The sequence below is a fragment of the Ranitomeya variabilis genome, chromosome 6 (genome assembly GCF_051348905.1).
Source record: "Ranitomeya variabilis isolate aRanVar5 chromosome 6, aRanVar5.hap1, whole genome shotgun sequence".
Lineage (NCBI taxonomy): Eukaryota > Metazoa > Chordata > Amphibia > Anura > Dendrobatidae > Ranitomeya > Ranitomeya variabilis.
Window position 1 is genome coordinate 15,294,359 of NC_135237.1, and position 15,486 is coordinate 15,309,844.

General features: G+C 46.6%; 1 protein-coding gene across 3 annotated transcripts in view; it reads left to right on the forward strand.

Moving 5' to 3' along the window:
- Positions 1-282: 282 nt before the first annotated feature.
- The window catches only part of CSPG5 (chondroitin sulfate proteoglycan 5), an 84,746-nt gene continuing 69,542 nt past the window's right edge, over positions 283-15,486 (forward strand). For 2 of the 3 annotated variants that reach the window (XM_077267886.1, XM_077267888.1), the window contains exon 1: positions 283-696. In XM_077267886.1, coding sequence (XP_077124001.1) covers positions 624-696 — 73 coding nt within the window. In that variant the 5' untranslated portion in view covers positions 283-623. The remainder of the gene's footprint in view (positions 697-15,486) is intronic. The other variant, XM_077267887.1, reaches the window with a different exon arrangement.

Here is a 15,486-nt window from a genome sequence, read left to right on the forward strand (position 1 = left end):
GCCCTCACAGTCGCCTTTCTTGCAGTCTTCTGCCCTCACAGTCGCATTTCTTGCAGTCTCCTGCCCTCACAGTCGCCTTTCTCGCTGTCTTCTGCCCTCACAGTCGCATTTCTTGCAGTCTCCTGTCCTCACAGTCGCCTTTCTCGCTGTCTTCTGCCCTCACAGTCGCCTTTCTCGCTGTCTCCTGTCCTCACAGTCGCCTTTCTCGCTGTCTCCTGCCCTCACAGTCGCACTTCTTGCAGTCTCCAGCCCTCACATTTGCTCTGTTCCTTCCTGACAGGTGGAGCTGTTGCCCCCCAGGTGTGGCCGCAGCGCAGGATTTGGGGGCACCCCCCGGCAGCGCTCTCACCCCCAGTCCCGCGCAGGCTGCAGCTTGTAGTGGTGGTCCCTAGCCCCCTGCAGCCGCCCCCTCCCCTCATCCTTCCATCCCCTCCCCCTCTGTCAGCAGCAGCAGCGGCGGCAGCACAGAGCTCGGAGCTGCAGACAGCGCTGGCTCCTCAGCATGTCCCCGCAGCCTGTCCCTGCTCAGAGTGGAGCGGACATGCCGGCGCTGAGGGGCTGATCCCCCTGCCCACCTTCCGCAGACCCCCAGGAGCTCGGTGATTCCTCAGCAGTAGCTCACAATGGAGTCCTGGCTGCAGTGCTGGACTCTGGCTCCTCTGCTCTGCTCTCTGCTCCTCCAGTGCAGCGCAGGAGGTAAGTGCTGGGCTTAGAGGGGGCTCCAGCCTGACACTGGGGGCAGCTGCACATAATGATGGCATGTCTGGAGCTGGCCACTGTTGGAGCTTTCTGCAGCCTGGGCATTTAGAGGGGGGTTGCAGATTTTTGCATGTACCCATCCTATGGGGGCATCCATGGTGCTGGGCACAGGCGGCAGCCCCAGCCTGGATGGGGTGGGGGTGTGAGGACTTAGGCACATCACTGACATCACTCCCTATCTTTCCACCAGCCCCTAGCAACACGGCTCTCCTCTCCACATTACTGTTGCATGCACTTGCTCGTGTGGAATAGAAGGGGTTAATGCGCTCCAGACAGTGGAAAGATGGCAGAAAATGGCAGCATGACTCCTCCAGGTGGCGGGGGCGCCAGTCCTGCATTATCCTGAGGTTTCTCCATAGGAATCGATGCATCTCCTCATATACAGCGCCCCCCATCCCCCTCGGTTTGGATCATGAAGCTAATTTTCTATCCTTCCTCAGATGGGGGAAGGGACGGAGCTCAGTCCTGGGGGGCAGTGCAGACCCCAGTAACTAGGCAGACGGCGTACGTCACGTGGTCACTGATGTATAGGTGGTGACACGTGCCCCGCATCGCTTATACGCCGGTGATGTTTTATTGGGCACTGGGCCGGGCGCTGTACCCCACTGTCACCCTCTGCCATCACTACAAATACACCCTGTGCTGGGCATCACGATGGGCGATAATGGCAGAGAGAGAGGGCGGCCCCCGAGGAGTCCAGTCCATCCACATCGGGGCACCATACTGGTGCTGGCCATCCAAGTCCACGTAGGCTGGCGGTTCTTGGGGCACGGACGCAGATCGGCATTTTCTCACCAGGGTAAAGGTTCAGCCTTGCACCTAATTAGCTCGATAAAGGTAAAATGATTCGTTGGTCCGTTGCACACTCCCAAATTGGGCCCCAATTATCTCTGTCCCTGGAGGGGGACGCTGGCTTCCATCATTGAAGCTTAGTGATAGTTCCACCATATCTGCAGGGTTTTCAGGTCTCTCTGCTTCCCATTTACTGTAATAATTGATTTCCTCCTGAGTGTCCTAAATATCTGCAGATTGTTGCATCACCTGCACTGGGCCGGTCTGCCCCTCTCCGTGCCACGTAGCGAAGACATGTAAATTGCACCAAGCTCCACAGAATCGCGTTTCCAGGTTGTCACTGTTTTGAAGCCCCCCTACCCTGGTGCTGGGACCCTTGTTACGGAATTGACCTTCCAATGTGATGGCTCCTTTGTCCTGAGATCACAAGGACAGATCAGGTGGAGAACAGAAACATTGTGTCACTAGATATTCAACAGTGGGGTGTCACCGTGGCAACTACTCATTCATATTCAGGGGCCCACTGACTAATCGGTATTGTAAAACGAGGAGATGTCCTGAACCCTTGATCCCGGGAGGATAGCAGTGGTGACATCAGGAGGTGCCAAAGACATGGAGATGTCCTGAACCTTAGATCCAGGGAGGATAGCAGTGGTGACATCAGGAGGTGCCAATGTAAGATGAGGAGATGTCCTGAACCCCTCATCCAGGGAGGTTATCTGTGGTGACAATACGAGGTGCCAAAGACATGGAGATGTCCTGAACCTTAGATCCAGGGAGGCTAGTTGTGACATTAGGAGGTGCCAATGTAAGGCGAGGAGATGTCCCGAACTCCTGATCCAGGGAGGATAGCAGTGGTGACATCAGGAGCTGCCAATGTAAGGCGAGGAGATGTCCTGAACCCCTCATCCAGGGAGGTTATCTGTGGTGACACCACGAGGTGACAAAGACATGGAGATGTCCTGAACCTTAGATCCAGGGAGGATAGCAGTGGTGACATCAGGAGGTGCCAATGTAAGATGAGGAGATGTCCTGAACCCCTGATCCAGGGAGGATAGCAGTGGTGACATCAGGAGGTGCCAAAGACATGGAGATGTCCTGAACCTTCGATCCAGGGAGGATAGTGGTGACATCAGGATGTGCCAATGTAAGGCGAGGAGATGTCCCGAACCCCTGATCCAGGGAGGTTATCTGTGGTGACACCACGAGGTGACAAAGACATGGAGATGTCCTGAACCTTAGATCCAGGGAGGATAGCAGTGGTGACATCAGGAGGTGCCAATGTAAGACGAGGAGATGTCCTGAACCCCTGATCCAGGGAGGATAGCAGTGGTGACATCAGGAGGTGCCAAAGACATGGAGATGTCCTGAACCTTCGATCCAGGGAGGATAGTGGTGACATCAGGATGTGCCAATGTAAGGCGAGGAGATGTCCCGAACCCCTGATCCAGGGAGGTTATCTGTGGTGACACCACGAGGTGCCAAAGTAATGGAGATGTCCTGAACCTTAGATCCAGGGAGGACAGTGGTGACATCAGGAGGTGCCAATGTAAGGCGAGGAGATGTCCCGAACCCCTGATCCAGGGAGGTTGTCTGTGGTGACACCACGAGGTGCCAAAGACATGGAGATGTCCTGAACCTTAGATCCAGGGAGGATAGTTGTGACATCAGGAGGTGCCAATGTAAGGCGAGAAGATGTCCCGAACCCCTGATCCAGGGAGGTTATCTGTGGTGACACCACGAGGTGACAAAGACATGGAGATGTCCTGAACCTTAGATCCAGGGAGGATAGTTGTGACATCAGGAGGTGCCAATGTAAGGCGAGAAGATGTCCCGAACCCCTGATCCAGGGAGGTTATCTGTGGTGACACCACGAGGTGACAAAGACATGGAGATCTCCTGAACCTTAGATCCTGGGAGGATAGCAGTGGTGACATCAGGAGGTGCCAATGTAAGGCGAGGAGATGTCCCGAACCCCTGATCCAGGGAGTTTGTCAGTGGTGACACCACGAGTTGTTAGTATCTTCTCTCTCAAAAATGTAATTTCTTGTTTTTTTTTAGTCCACATTTTGATACTTTGTAACCATCATCTGCAGCCGTCATGACCCTCATGGTCATCAGCATCACTGGAAACTTTGTAGATCTGAAGACCCTGAGATTTTACATGTATTGAAGGTTTTTAGAATCCTTGGAGAAGAGGAAGGAAGAGCAGAATGACAGCGTCTTATATGTGCTGCTCTGATCACAGTGACGATACATGCAGACACACATAGGGGACACATGGCAGGTATATATATATACACATAGGGGACACACGGCAGTTATACATGCATATATACATAGGGGACACGGCAAGTATATATATATACACATAGGGGAAACACGGCAGGTATATATATATATACACATAGGGGACGCACAGCAGGTATATATATATATATATTTATATATACATAGGGGACACATGGCAGGTATATATATATATATACACATAGGGGACACACGGCAGTTATACATACATATATACTGTACATAGAGGACACGGCAAGTATATATATATATACATAGGGGAAACACGGCAGGTATATATATATACACACACATAGGGGACGCACAGCAGGTATATATACAGTGCCTACAAGTAGTATTCAACCCCCTGCAGATTTAGCAGGTTTACACATTTGGAATTAACTTGGCATTGTGACATTTGGACTGTAGATCAGCCTGGAAGTGTGAAATGCACTGCAGCAAAAAAGAATGTTATTTCTTTGTTTATTTTTTTTTAAAATTGGGAAAAGTTTTTTCAGAGGGTCATTTATTATTCAACCCCTCAACCCACCAGAATTCTGTTTGGTTCCCCTAAAGTATTAAGAAGTAGTTCAGGCACAAAGAACAATGAACTTCACATGTTTGGATTAATTATCTCTTTTTCCAGCCTTTTCTGACTATTTAAGACCCTCCCCAAACTTGTGAACAGCACTCAAACATGGTCAACATGGGAAAGACAAAGGAGCATTCCAATGCCATCAGAGACAAGATCGTGGAGGGTCACAAGGCTGGCAAGGGGTACAAAACCCTTTCCAAGGAGTTGGGCCTACCTGTCTCCACTGTTGGGAGCATCATCCAGAAGTGGAAGGCTTATGGAACTACTGTTAGCCTTCCACGGCCTGGACAGCCTTTGAAAGTTTCCTCCCGTGCCGAGGCCAGGCTTGTCCGAAGAGTCAAGGCTAACCCAAGGACAACAAGGAAGGAGCTCCGGGAAGATCTCATGGCAGTGGGGACATTGGTTTCAGTCAATACCATAAGTAACGTACTCCACCGCAATGGTCTCCGTTCCAGACGAGCCCGTAAGGTACCTTTACTTTCAAAGAGTCATGTCAAGGCTCGTCTACAATTTGCTCATGATCACTTGGAGGACTCTGAGACTGACTGGTTCAAGGTTCTCTGGTCTGATGAGACCAAGATCGAGATCTTTGGTGCCAACCACACACGTGACATTTGGAGACTGGATGGCACTGCATACGACCCCAAGAATACCATCCCTACAGTCAAGCATGGTGGTGGCAGCATCATGCTGTGGGGCTGTTTCTCAGCCAAGGGGCCTGGCCATCTGGTCCGCATCCATGGGAAGATGGATAGCACGGCCTACCTGGAGATTTTGGCCAAGAACCTCCGCTCCTCCATCAAGGATCTTAAGATGGGTCGTCATTTCATCTTCCAACAAGACAACGACCCAAAGCACACAGCCAAGAAAACCAAGGCCTGGTTCAAGAGGCAAAAAATCAAGGTGTTGCAGTGGCCTAGTCAGTCTCATGACCTTAACCCAATTGAAAACTTGTGGAAGGAGCTCAAGATTAAAGTCCACATGAGACACCCAAAGAACCTAGATAACTTGGAGAAGATCTGCATGGAGGAGTGGGCCAAGATAACTCCAGAGACCTGTGCCGGCCTGATCAGGTCTTATAAAAGACAATTATTAGCTGTAATTGCAAACAAAGGTTATTCCACAAAATATTAAACCTAGGGGTTGAATAATAATTGACCCACACTTTTATGTTTAAAATTTATAAAAATTTAACTGAGCAACAAAACTTTTTGGTTTGTAAGATTTATGCATCTGTTAATAAATCCTGCTTTTGTTTGAAGTTTGAAGGCTGTAACTTATTTTCATCTTATTAAACCTGCTAAATCTGCAGGGGGTTGAATACTACTTGTAGGCACTGTATATATATATATATATACATAGGGGACACATGGCAGGTATATATATACACATAGGGGACACACGGCAGCTATACATACATACATAGGGGACACGGCAAGTATATATATATATATACACATAGGGGAAACATGGCAGGTATATATATATATATATATATATATACACATAGGGGACGCACAGCAGGTATATATATACACATAGGGGACACACGGCAGTTATACATACATACATAGGGGACACACGGCAAGTATATATATATACATAGGGGACACACGGCAGGTATGCATACATACATAGGGGACACACGGCAGGTATATATATATATACATAGGGGACACACAGCAGGTATATATACATATAGGGGACACACGGCAGTTATATATACATACATAGGGGACACACGGCAGGTATATATACACATAGGGGACACATGGCAGGTATATATATACATAGGGGACACACGGCAGTTATACATACATACGTACATAGGGGACACACGGCAGGTATATATACATACATAGGGGACACACGGCAGGTATATATACATATAGGGGACACACGGCAGTTATACATACATACATACATAGGGGATACACGGCAGGTATATATATACATAAGGGACACATGGCAGGTATATATATATATATACATAGGGGATACACGGCAGTTATACATACATACATACATACGTACATAGGGGACACACGGCAGGTATATATACATACATAGGGGACACACGGCAGGTATGCATACATACATAGTACATACATAGGGGACACATGGCAGGTATATATATACATAGGGGACACACGGCAGTTATACATACATACATAGGGGACACACGGCAGGTATATATATATATACATAGGGGACACACGGCAAGTATGCATACATTCATAGGGGACACATGGCAGGTATATATTATATATATACATAGGGGACACACGGCAGGTATATATATACACATAGGGGACACACGGCAGGTATATATACACATGGGGACACACGGCAGTTATACATACATAGGGGACACACGGCAGGTATATATATACATAGGGGACACACGGCAGGTATATATATATATACATAGGGGACACATGGCAGGTATATATATACACATAGGGGACACACGGCAGTTATATATACATAGGGGACACATGGCAGTTATACATACATACATAGGGGACACACGGCATCGGGTATTCTAGAATATGTATGTAGTTTATTTATGAAGATTTTAGAATAATACATTGAATACACAGGATTCGGCCGGCCGCGACCAATTAGCGAAGCGTGGTTCAAATCCTGCGCCAATTCGCGGCTGGACTGCGCCTGTTGCTGATTGTTTGTGGCCGGCCACGTAGTATATAGCACAGCCACGTAGTATATAACAGCTCACGTAGTAAATAGCACAGCCACGTAGTATATTGCACAGCCATGTAGTATATAGCACAGCCCACGGAGTATATAGCACAGCCACGTAGTATATAACACAGCCCACGGAGTATATAGCACAGCCACGTAGCATATAGCACAGGCCACGGAGTGTATAACAACCCACATAGCATATAACAGCCACGTAGTTTATAACAGCCCACGTAGCATATAAGACAGCTCACGTAGTATATAACAGCCCATGAACGCAGTATATAACAGCCCACGTAGTGTATAACACAGCCCACATAGTGTATAACACAGCCCACATAGTGTATAACACAGCCCATGCAGTATATAGCACAGCCCACGCAGTATATAGCACAGCCCAAGCAGTATATTGCACAGCCCACGTAGTATATAGCACAGCCCACGCAGTATATAGCACAGCCCAAGCAGTATATTACGCAGCCCACGTAGTATATTGCACAGCCCAAGCAGTATATAGCACAGCCCACGCAGTATATAGCACAGCCCATGCAGTATATAGCACAGCCCATGCAGTATATAGCACAGCCCATGCAGTATATAGCACAGCCCATGCAGTATATAGCACAGCCCAAGCAGTATATTGCACAGCCCAAGCAGTATATTGCACAGCCACGTAGTATATTGCACAGCCCACGTAGTATATTGCGCAGCCCACGCGGTACATTGCACAGCCCATGTAGTATATTGCACAGCCCACGTAGCATATTGCACAGCCCACGTAGCATATTGCACAGCCCATGCAGTATATAGCACAGCCCATGCAGTATATAGCACAGCCCACGCAGTATATAGCACAGCCAGAGCAGTATATTGCACAGCCCACGTAGTATATTGCACAGCCCACGCAGTGCATTGCACAGCCCACGTAGTATATTGCACAGCCCACGTAGTATATTGCACAGCCCACGTAGTATATTGCACATCCCACGTTGTATATTGCACAGCCCACGCAGTATATTGCAATGTGGGCATTATGTCCCTGTTAAAAAAGAGAATTGACATAAAAAATAGTTATATACTCACCTTCCGTTGGCCCCCGGATCCAGGCGAAGCGTTTACCGATGCTCCTCGCGCGCTCCGGTCCCAAGAGTGCATTGTGGTCTCGCGAGATGATGACGTAGCGGTCTCGTGAGACCGCTACATCATCATCTCGCGAGACCGCAATGCATGGTGCGGTCACCGGAGCGGCGCGAGGAGCGGGAAAGGCCTGTTCCTGATCCGGGGGCCGACGGACGGTGAGTATATAACTATTTTTTTTTTATTATTATTATTATTATTTTTTAACATTAGATCTTTTTACTATTGATGCCGCATAGGCAGCATCAATAGTAAAAAGTTGGTCACACAGGGTTAATAGCAGCGGTAACGGAGTGCGTTACACCGCGGCATAACACGGTCCGTTACCGCTGCCATTAACCCAGTGTGAGCGCTGACTGGAGGGGATTATGGAGCGGGCACTGACTGCGGGGAGGAATGAGCGGCCATTTTGCAGCCGGACTGTGCCCGTCGCTGATTGGTCGTGGCCGTTTTGCCGCGACCAATCAGCGACTTGGATTTCCATGACAGAGAGAGGCTGCGACCAATGAATATCCATGACAGACAGACAGACAGACGGAAGTGACCCTTAGACAATTATATAGTAGATACACATAGGGGACACACGGCAGTTATACATATATACAGTACAGACCAAAAGTTTGGACACACCTTCTCATTTAAAGATTTTTCTGTATTTTCATGACTATGAAAATTGTACATTCATACTGAAGGCATCAAAACTATGAATTAACACATGTGGAATTATATACTTAACAAAAAAGTGTGAAAGAACTGAAATTATGTCTTATATTCTAGGTTCTTCAAAGTAGCCACCTTTTGCTTTGATGACTGCTTTGTACACTCTTGGCATTCTCTTGATGAGCTTCCAGAGGTAGTCACGGGAATGGTTTTCCCTTCACAGGTGCGCCCTGTCAGGTTTAATAAGTGGGATTTCTTGCCTTATAAATGGGTTTGGGACATCAGTTGTGTTGTGCAGAAGTCTGGTGGATACACAGCTGATAGTCCTACTGAATAGACTGTTAGAATTTGTATTATGGCAAGAAAAAAGCAGCTAAATAAAGAAAAACGAGTGGCCATCATTACTTTAAAGGGAACCTGTCACCCCCCTCAGGCGTTTGTAACTAAAAGAGCCACCTTGTGCAGCACAAATGCTGCATTCTGACAAGGTGGCTCTTTTAGTTATGATGCCTGCACACGCTGAAATAATCACTTATAAAATGTGCCCCCTCTTACCCTGAAATCGCCAGGGAGGCGGGTCTTTCCTTTCTAAGCAGACGCAGCACAGCCGTCACTCCGGGCCTGTGCGCGCCGGGCGCCACCTCCTCTTGCTGCATTATCGTCCCCGGCGCCTGCGCATTAAGTTTTTTTTCCAGCGTGCGCAGTTGCGCTGCCCTTCGTACTTACAGCGCAGGCGCCGGGGACGATAATGAAGCAAGAGGAGATGGCGCCCGGCGCGCACAGGCCTGGAGTGACGGCTGTGCTGCGTCTGCTTAGAAAGGAAAGACCCGCCTCCCTGGCGATTTCAGGGTAAGAGGGGGCACATTTTATAAGTGATTATTTCAGCGTGTGCAGGCATCATAACTAAAAGAGCCACCTTATCAGAATGCAGCATTTGTGCTGCACAAGGTGGCTCTTTTAGTTACAAACGCCTGAGAGGGGTGACAGGTTCCCTTTAAGAAATGAAGGTCAGTCAGTCCGAAAAATTGGGAAAACTTTTAAAGTGTCCCCAAGTGCAGTGGCAAAAACCATCAAGCGCTACAAAGAAACTGGCTCACAGGAGGACCGCCCCAGGAAAGGAAGACCAAGAGTCACCTCTGCTTCTGAGGATAAGTTTATCCGAGTCACCAGCCTCAGAAATCGCAGGTTAACAGCAGCTCAGATTAGAGACCAGGTCAATGCCACACAGAGTTCTAGCAGCAGACACATCTCTACAACAACTGTTAAGAGGAGACTTTGTGCAGCAGGCCTTCATGGTAAAATAGCTGCTAGGAAACCACTGCTAAGGACAGGCAACAAGCAGAAGAGACTTGTTTGGGCTAAAGAACACCAGGAATGGACAGTAGACCAGTGGAAATCTGTGCTTTGGTCTGATGAGTCCAAATTTGAGATCTTTGGTTCCAACCACCGTGTCTTTGTGCGACGCAGAAAAGGTGAACGGATGGACTCTACATGCCTGGTTCCCACCGTGAAGCATGGAGGAGGAGGTGTGATGGTGTGGGGGGGCTTTCCTGGTGACACTGTTGGGGATTTATTCAAAATTGAAGACATACTGAACCAGCATGGCTACCACAGCATCTTGCAGCGGCATGCTATTCCATCCGGTTTGTGTTTAGTTGGACCTTCAGTTTTCAACAGGACAATGACCCAAACACACCTCCAGGCTGTGTAAGGGCTATTTGACCAAGAAGGAGAGTGATGGGGTGCTACACTAGATGACCTGGCCTCCACAGTCACCAGACCTGAACCCAATCGAGATGGTTTGGGGTGAGCTGGACCGCAGAGTGAAGGCAAAAGGGCCAACAAGTGCTAAGCATCTCTGGGAACTCCTTCAAGATTGTTGGAATACCATTCCCTGTGACTACCTCTTGAAGCTCATCAAGAGAATGCCAAGAGTGTGCAAAGCAGTCATCAAAGCAAAAGGTGGCTACTTTGAAGAACCTAGAATATAAGACATCATTTCAGTTGTTTCACACTTTTTTGTTCATAGTTTTGATGCCTTCCATGTGAATGTACAATTTTCATAGTCATGAAAATACAGAAAAACCTTTAAATGAGAAGGTGTGTCCAAACTTTTGGTCTGTACTGTATATACAGGTGCATCTCACAAAATTAGAATATCATCAAAAAGTTAATTTATTTCAGTTTTTCAATACAAAAAGTATACATAGAGGATACAGCAGGTATACATATATACATACATAGAGGACACATCAGGTATACATATATAGTATATACAGGTATGCACAGATGATACATGAGCATACATATGTTTAGATGTATATGCAGATATGAATAACACATCTAGATATGTGAATGTACACAAAGATACTGTTCAGTGTGTAAGGGGTTGACTCACTTAGCTGCTTCCTCAGGTAGACACAGGAACCGTTCTGGTAGAGAATCACCTGCTGGTTTATTGGGGATGGCATAAACCTTGGCAGGGTTCAGCAAAATAAACAGAGCCTTGCTGGCATAACGGTAAAGCAAACAAAACACATGCAAATCCTGCACGTTCCATGAGTCTATTCCCTGCAGGGTTCACCTGCAGTTATCCTGCACAGTCCATGAGTCTATTCCCTGCAGGGTTCACCTGCAGTTATCCTGCACAGTCCATGAGTCCATTCCCTGCAGGGTTCACCTGCAGTTATCCTGCACAGTCCATGAGTCCATTCCCTGCAGGGTTCACCTGCAGTTATCCCGCACAGTCCATGAATCCATTCCCTGCAGGGTTCACCTGCAGTTATCCTGCACAGTCCATGAGTCCATTCCCTGCAGGGTTCACCTGCAGTTATCCCGCACAGTCCATGAATCCATTCCCTGCAGGGTTCACCTGCAGTTATCCCGCACAGTCCATGAATCCATTCCCTGCAGGGTTCACCTGCAGTTATCCCGCACAGTCCATGAGTCCATTCTCTGCAGGGTTCACCTGCAGTTATCCTGCACAGTCCATGAGTCTATTCCCTGCAGGGTTCACCTGCAGTTATCCTGCACAGTCCATGAGTCTATTCCCTGCAGGGTTCACCTGCAGTTATCCTGCACAGTCCATGAGTCTATTCCCTGCAGGGTTCACCTGCAGTTATCCTGCACAGTCCATGAGTCTATTCCCTGCAGGGTTCACCTGCAGTTATCCTGCACAGTCCATGAGTCCATTCCCTGCAGGGTTCACCTGCAGTTATCCTGCACAGTCCATGAGTCCATTCCCTGCAGGGTTCACCTGCAGTTATCCCGCACAGTCCTTAGCTCCTCCTGGAGCTATGTGGGAGTTCCTGCTCTCCCAATACACAACACACACTGACTCTCATGGCCAGGTATTTACCGTCCATGTGATGGTCACATGACCTTGACCTCACTCAGGTCCTGGCAGGACTCTGCATGTGGAGATACCGTGGACCTGCACCCACCTGCTCTATGGAGGTCCACTAAAACCAGCCCATAACATAGGTTCCTATTAACCCTCTCAGCACTTAGCGTGCTGGAGGCAAAAACACTCTGGTTTGACATCACTGACCGCAGTGTGCACAGTGACACCCATCTCCCTTCACATACAGTGCCAGTGACTCTGTTGCAAGTGGCATGTAAACGTTTCTGCACCCCTGGATTAGAATACTGTTATTGTGAACAGTTAAGCAAGTTGAACATCTAATTATTTCTCTAAAAGGCCTAAAGTTACAGATGACACATTTCCTTTGTATTTTAGGCAAAAAAAAATAAATTATAATTTCTGACATTTTTAAAAATTACAAAAAGGAAAATGGGCTGATTTAAACGTTTGTGCATCCTTGGAGCTTTGTGTGCTCAGATACCTTTCACCAAGGTTTCAGACCTTAATTAGCCTGTTAGGGTTATGGCTCGTTCACTATCATTGTTAGGAAAGACCAGGGGATGCAAATTTTGCAGCTTTATAAAAACCCAACCTCCTCTAACCTTGTGCCAAAAACCAGCAGCCATGGGTTCTACTAAGCAGCTGCCGAGCACTCTGAAAATGGTAGAGGCCACAAAGCAGGAGGAGGCTATAAGAAGATAGCAAAGCGTTTTTATGTTTCCTTTTCCTCAGTTTGAAATGTAATTAACAAATGGCAGTTACCAGGAACAGTGGAGGTCAAGATAAGGTCTGGAAGACCTAGCAAAATTTCAGTGAGAGCTACTCATAGGATTTCTAGGGAGGCAAAACATAACCCCTGCTTGACTGCGAAAGAAATATTTTGCGGCCTCTGGAGTTGTGTCACATTGCTCTACTGTTCAGAGACACCTGCACAAATATTATTATTATTATTATTTATTGTTATAGCACCATTTATTCCATGGCGCTTTACATGTGAGGAGGGGTATACATAATAAAAACAAGTACAATAATCTTAAACAATACAAGTCATAACTGGTACAGGAGGAGTGAGGACCCTGCCCGCGAAGGCTCACAATCTGCAAGGGATGGGTGAGAATACAGTAGGTGAGAAATATAACTTCTCATGGAAGAGTCATCAGAAGAAAACCTCTCCTCACCATAAAATTCAGCTTTAGAAGAAAGCAAAAGAACATCTAAACAAGTCTGATGCATTTTGGAAACAAGTCCTGTGGACCGATGAGGTTGAAATAGAATTCTGTGGCCTAAATGATCAAAGGGCCCAGAATTTCCGGAAAGGAACATGTCGCCTACCATTAAGCATGGGGGTGGATCAGTCATGCTTTGGGGTTGTGCTGCAGCCAATGGCACAGGGAACATTTCATGGGTAGAGGGAAGAATGGATTCAATGAAATTTCAACAAATTCTTGATGCAAGCATAACACATCTGTAAAACCTGAAGGTGAGAAGAGGAAGAGGATGGCCTCTACAAATGGAGAATGATCCTAAACACACGTCACAATAGATGACCTCAGAAGATGCAAGATGAAGGTTTTACAATGGCCCTCACAGTCCCCTGATCTGAACATCATTGAAAATCTGTGGCGAGACCTCAAAATAGCAGAGAATGCAAGACGGCCCAGGAATCGCACAGAACTGGAGGAATTCTCCAAGGAAGAACGGAGAAAAATCCATCAAGAAATGAAAGTCTCTTGTCAGGATACAAAATTATTAACAAGCTGCGATACTTTCAAAATGGGGCTCTACTAGCTACTAACCATGCAGGGTGCCCAAACTTTTGCATTGGCCCATTTTCCTTTTTGTAATTTTTAAAATGTAAAAGATTGAAATATGTTTTTTCCTTTACCTAACACCTGTAGTGTTATATCGGAGTTATACACACCTGTAGTGTTATATCGGAGTTATACACACCTGTAGTGTTATATCGGAGTTATACACACCTGTAGTGTTATTTCGGAGTTATACACACCTGTAGTGTTATATCGGAGTTATACACACCTGTAGTGTTATATCGGAGTTATACACACCTGTAGTGTTATATCGGAGTTATACACGCCTGTAGTGTTATATCGGAGTTATACACGCCTGTAGTGTTATATCGGAGTTATACACGCCTGTAGTGTTATATCGGAGTTATACACGCCTGTAGTGTTATATCGGAGTTATACACACCTGTAGTGTTATATCGGCGTTATACTCACCTGTAGTGTTATATCGGAGTTATACACACCTGTAGTGTTATATCGGAGTTATACACACCTGTAGTGTTATATCGGAGTTATACACACCTGTAGTGTTATATCGGAGTTATACACACCTGTAGTGTTATATCGGAGTTATACACGCCTGTAGTGTTATATCGGAGTTATACACGCCTGTAGTGTTATATCGGAGTTATACACACCTGTAGTGTTATATCGGAGTTATACACGCCTGTAGTGTTATATCGGAGTTATACACACCTGTAGTGTTATATCGGAGTTATACACACCTGTAGTGTTATATCGGAGTTATACACGCCTGTAGTGTTATATCGGAGTTATACACGCCTGTAGTGTTATATCGGAGTTATACACGCCTGTAGTGTTATATCGGCGTTATACACGCCTGTAGTGTTATATCGGAGTTATACACACCTGTAGTGTTATTTCGGAGTTATACACACCTGTAGTGTTATATCGGAGTTATACACACCTGTAGTGTTATATCGTAGTTATACACGCCTGTAGTGTTATATCGGAGTTATACACGCCTGTAGTGTTATATCGGAGTTATACACGCCTGTAGTGTTATATCGGAGTTATACACACCTGTAGTGTTATATCGGCGTTATACTCACCTGTAGTGTTATATCGGAGTTATACACGCCTGTAGTGTTATATCGGAGTTATACACGCCTGTAGTGTTATATCGGAGTTATACACGCCTGTAGTGTTATATCGGAGTTATACACACCTGTAGTGTTATATCGGAGTTATACACACCTGTAGTGTTATATCGGAGTTATACACACCTGTAGTGTTATATCGGCGTTATACTCACCTGTAGTGTTATATCGGAGTTATACACACCTGTAGTGTTATATCGGAGTTATACACACCTGTAGTGTTATATCGGAGTTATACACACCTGTAGTGTTATATCG